This window comes from Ptychodera flava, chromosome 7 (genome assembly GCF_041260155.1).
Source record: "Ptychodera flava strain L36383 chromosome 7, AS_Pfla_20210202, whole genome shotgun sequence".
NCBI classification, from domain to species: Eukaryota; Metazoa; Hemichordata; class Enteropneusta; family Ptychoderidae; genus Ptychodera; species Ptychodera flava.
The window spans coordinates 26,819,237-26,824,775 of NC_091934.1; the positions used below are offsets into that span (position 1 = coordinate 26,819,237).

Sequence of the window (5,539 nt, forward strand, 5' to 3'; positions counted from 1 at the left end):
TTTCTTGATTTTCTTTGCACTTTTGGAAACAACATCTATCATATTCTTTCAAAAATACATGGCACTCATGAAACTCTATCTATACTTCTTTCTGATATTCAAAATATTCATGTAAAACGTCAAAAATATTGTATTTGTTGTTTTTTGTGAAGAAATATTATTCAAAATTCAATAATTTTGCATCTGCCACTAGTTCTAACACAAGTTCCCATCCCGTTTTACATTAATTTGTCATAATATTTTAAATATTTTGATGTTTAGCGGTTGGAATATTCAGTTATTTGCAATATACAATTTTGGCGGGAAAATAACAGATTATGGTCACGTGACCTGACTTAGGTAATATATTATGGTAAATTTCAACTTAATCAAATGCGAAACATATTTTTGCAATTTTCACAAATTTTCTGACCAGGTCTGATTAAAAGTATGTTCAAACTGATTTTCCATGTATGTAAGCCTATGCCCATGCATTAACATACATGAGTCTTATTCCCTGATGCCGTGAAGTGCACTAACCCCTGTAAAGACAAGTATATACTATGGTGATAATTATCCTCACAGCAAATGCATGCATACTCATTTTCAAACCCACCTGCACTCTTGTTTCCTGTTGACTGAACTAATCATGTGCCTCGGTTATTTACAATCAAAGTCAAAGCATCGTCTGTGAACTTGCTAGGTAATTAGCTTGTTTCTGTCTAGATAAAACGTATTTTCCCTGTAATTACGAGTGTCTCCAAGATATTGATATGTTGGTCCATCGGAGCGACATGATAATATTTTTTCGCAGATTGCGGTGTCTTTCATGATGATATATTATAAGTTGGAGGACAAATGTTATCTATGATGTACAATCGCAACATGGTGATATGTAAGCTGCGGTGTCTTTCATGACGATATTATGAAGTTGGAGAACAAATGTTATCTATGAAGTACAATCGCAACATGGTGATATGTAAGCTGCGGTGTCTTTCATGACGATATTATGAAGTTGGAGAACAAATGTTATGAAGTAGAATCGCAACATGGTGATATGTAAGCAATTCGTCGCCCTGCCATAAAAATCTTTATAACATGGGGATAAAAATTTTTATGCAGTCATTATGGTAACTTTCGAGTCGTTTTAGCCAACAACTCTGTTAGAGTTGTCCGATAGCGGTGTTGTAGGCTAGGCGAACGACATGAGATCTTTTCATTTTAGGAGGCAGGATATTTTTTCTTGATCAGTGGCCAACGTAGTCATGCATATCAGCCAGAAGGACCTTGCGACTGAATTTCACTTCCCCTCAAAATTTGTGTTGATTAACTTGCAGTATAGAATAGTAATTTACAATTGTAGATGCCAAACACTTCTAATAGCATTTTTTTGAAACTGTCTGACTAGCTGCCCCTTATTTATCACCTCTAGTGACCCTTGAACGTAGTGCAATCATCAGCCGAACACCGCCGCCAGGGGTCAAGAACACTTTATATTGACTACCGTGGCACGCAAATTCATCCTAGGAAGATTCTTGCCATCAAGGGACAAAGTTCAATGCACATGTACTTATATTTGAAAGATTTCGCTCTAATTAAATTCTTAAATCATTTACATTTTATCACTTCATTATGCCGATGGCAGTACACGTATCCCTGTGACTGTCAGCAGTCGAATGAATGCATGAATAAACGAATGGATAAAAGAGATGAATAACTAAATTTTAAATTAAATAATTAAATAAACAAATGCCATTGCCATGAGAATTATAGCGTCAAACAATGACTTCAACTTATATGTATTTGGAATATATATTGAGATAAAGGAGTGACTGAATGTGATTACAGTTCTAGCAGTGGTCTATGGAATTTCTTACCGTCTACTCATCGGTAATCTTAAGGAGTACACAACTCGTAATTTACTGTGCTTTGAGTAAAATGTGTCTCGGGGACAAACGTTTGAAGTCTCAAATTTTGACAATACTGTCGGCGCACACCGCTTATTTGGGCTCTTTGTAAAGCGAATGAAGTAAAGTTTCACAGGACTTTGTACGGGAATGGTTTAATAAATGTTTTTTTTGTAGGAAAGTTTCAGCAAACTTTGAATCCGTGTGTACTTCCTTCAGATTAGATTTGAAAGCTTTCGATATAGTAGTGACGAGTACCGCATTGATATGGATTGTATTATACTATGTTGGAAACATTGTATTAATAATATTTTTACTAGAAAATGGAAATGTCCAAGAGATGCGTCATTATGCTGTTCGTTCCATTTCACATTGGGATATATATCACCATGTCGGTATTGGTCGCAGTCTGTTGTTGTCTGAAGCAATTTTCTCTCTGTTTTACAGTGGGTTTACTCGGTAAGTAACATTTTATATATAAACCACTGAAAAGCTGTGCGTTAAAAGAAAACTTCACCCTAATGACTTAGCACTCCCCCGAACAAACTTGTCCTCAACTGTCTACCATCAACAAACATCGTAGATTATTGGAGGAGAGTTTTAATAAACAATTCAGGTGTTCACCTGTTTCTTTCTTCACGCTGCCTGAGAATGGTAACATTTCAAATTCTTTAATTTCCATGATGAGCTAGACTTTGTATCGACTACCACCAAATATTTTGTTGGCAGGAAGCCATATAATTATATTTTTTTCAAAATGCAAAATTATCCAAAGCTCAAGACCTCAAGACACATTGTTATCATGATTTGTTAGGGACCCTGGGTAATGTGTGTGTAAACGAAATAATCTGTTATATCAAACACTATCCCTCCTGTAAACGAATGGTTTGAATTTTGTAAATCCGAAGTTGAAATCATCATTTGCATTCCCGCGACACGATTAATTGCTTAATGTGGGTCCAAGCATAGATCCTGATTTTTAAAGTCTATCGCTAAATCTGATGACACACTGACCTAAAATCGTCCAAAATCAAAACCTGAATAGAGCATAAGTAAAGCGCATATAGACTTTATTTGGCGTAACTGTATAGGTACTGTATGGTATGATTTCCGAATAGACCTAAGCTAGGCCCAACCCGTGAAACCAATGCAATGAGTTCGTTTGTCATGGTCGTGTTTACTTATCAACGGCCCCTTTCCCTAGACTCCCTAGAGATAGGGCTTATATATAACCAAAAATGTTCTACTAGAGCTATAAACACATGCTACCGATAATTATGGAATTTCCATCCTTGGTTCCTTTGTTTAAATCGTTGATGTTATCCATTTCTAGCCTACAAGAACAAGGAGGGTCCGTTTGATCTGCGGCTCAGCTCAGCGGATGATAAATTCATAGTTCAGCAGTAACCTGTTAAAAGCGATTATCTTCTGACCTGGCCATTAGATATGTAGTAGCGTATACCTTCACTTGATATGCAACTTTTGACACAAAATTTCACCTGGATAACGTTCGTAAAAATATCGCTGATCAGCCCTTTTCCCTTGCATGTCACAGCACTGTTGCTTGGAGATTGCACTGCCGCCAGGGGCATCATGAGTGTAAAGGCAGGAAGCACTAGGGTAAGAATATTAACAGTAGCTGGGACAATGGCAATGTATAATCATGATATAATTCTACATCGAGCACTCCGTTCCCTGAACACTGAAAAGTTAGTTGAATCTGTCTATTTATCTATTTATCATTTTTTCTGTCTACAATCGTATATGTCTGTGTGTATGTAAAAATACTGTATATATACACATAATATATTATATACATATATAATATATATAATATATATGTGTGTGTGTGTGTGTGTGTGTGTGTGTGTGTGTGTGTAAAATTTGTTTGTCTGCATGTGTGCGTAAACAACATGAGGATGATATGTGCAAATTGTCATAAGAGGTGCATAAGGTTTTAATAATCTGCATTTGTACCCAAATCGTTCCAAACATCCGGCAACGTTACATAATAATTTGCATTTTTTCAGATACAATGTATTCTGATCTCTGAAGTCTCGTTGCTGGCTTTAGTGGTTGTACTGGCTTACACAGTAGCAAAGGTCAGCGTGGAATTATTTTTGAATGATCAGATGATCTGTGGTTCTGCTGGGATGGCGCTGTTCATTTTCGCCATCTTAAATTTACTATTCACTTTCCTGGTGATTCCAAGTCTCTTCCTGGTGGTAAGTTGATGGAACAGGATCTCTTGTTAGAGTTTACAAGAATACAGGGAATTTTCTAGATGAAATATATCGTCTACCTTGCTTGGATTACAAAGTTAAATGTGATAAGAAATTTTGTTCAAAATATGCAGTTTGAAAAAATTGTAAGCTTGTAAAGTCGGAAGTTCTATGTTCACATTTGTATCGATTTGCTTATGTCAGACCTCCAATAACAATTTTGCTATAATGGGAACGACTCACAATGATCGAATAAATCGAAGATGGTCAGCATGGACTTCAAACTACCTGAAGAGAAAAAAATATGTTAAGTCATATGGTTTTTCAACATTATGGTTATTCATGATTGTTATCCACTTTATGTCAGTGTAAGGCGTGATAAATGTGTTATTCCAGTAAAACGTCGGTTGCGTTGCGATTTACTGAGATTTTCAGTTGAAGGCGGCATTATCTTTGATATATGCTCTATACAATTATATTTACTATTTAGACACTTTCCAGCCGCAGAAAATCGGGCTCAATAAAATAATCATTATGACAGTATCACGTTAGATGCGAAAAGGCTACAGCTGTTGCGGCCACCAAGTGACGAACATGAATTCGTGTGATATATAGACTAAGTTTACAACAATGCATCAGTGATTAAAAATATAACTGTAATCACGGTGATTGTTTATAGCTCTTACCTAAGATGGGCTGTAGACGTTTTGATTAAAATCTTCATACAATTTGTTTTTTTCAGCTACGTCACTTACGAAACAGTCGTGTAAGTAATGTACAAGCTCATGGAACCGATGACGTCAAGCTCTGACACCGCGAGTACAAATGAAGAAAAAGTTCCTCTAATGAAGCATCTTGATAGGAAGACTTTGAACATTCACATGTTACTTTTATAATATTTACTTGATAGGAAAGCTGTAAAATGAGAATACAATATTTGCCCGTAGGAAATTGCTTCTTTATAGCAGCTGGATAGAGTTAACAGACTTTTTGTTTGAAATTGAAGTGTTTTTTTCGTTTTGTTACAGTGTGGGACGTTTTAAATATTACATGCAATAGCCATTTTAACAAGTTTGCAGCAGTGTTGTCACCAAAACAGAGTCCAAACGTCTCTTAACTTTCTTCCTCGCTTGTTTAGGTGAGTTAAAGGGCAAGGTAGGAACTCTTCGATCAGAGTCGTAGATATATTGTATTCTCACTTTCCTTGCCACTGCGAGTGTGGGATCGACGGTGTGGGAAAAATCGATCCCACAAACTCAGAAATCGTCCAACACTCTGCATAATATTGGATTGATAAACAGCCTTTTGTTCCACGCGCAAAATATTATCCAATGGCACGATGAGTAAGACACGGATCGGAACTACAATGTAACTGAGCAGATCAGAGTACAGTGACAGACGACAGCGTGTGGCGTTGTCACCATTGCGGCT

The 5,539-nt window shown here is 36.5% G+C and overlaps 1 protein-coding gene across 1 annotated transcript; it reads left to right on the plus strand.

Moving 5' to 3' along the window:
* The first annotated feature begins 2,212 nt into the window (after nt 1-2,212).
* LOC139136186 (uncharacterized) lies at nt 2,213-4,958 on the plus strand. The gene is made up of 4 exons (XM_070703934.1): nt 2,213-2,345; nt 3,442-3,506; nt 3,917-4,111; nt 4,851-4,958. The coding sequence occupies exons 1-4, from the start codon at nt 2,216-2,218 to the stop codon at nt 4,917-4,919; spliced, it is 459 nt and encodes a 152-aa protein (XP_070560035.1). The 5' UTR covers nt 2,213-2,215; the 3' UTR covers nt 4,920-4,958.
* The last annotated feature ends 581 nt before the right edge of the window (nt 4,959-5,539 follow it).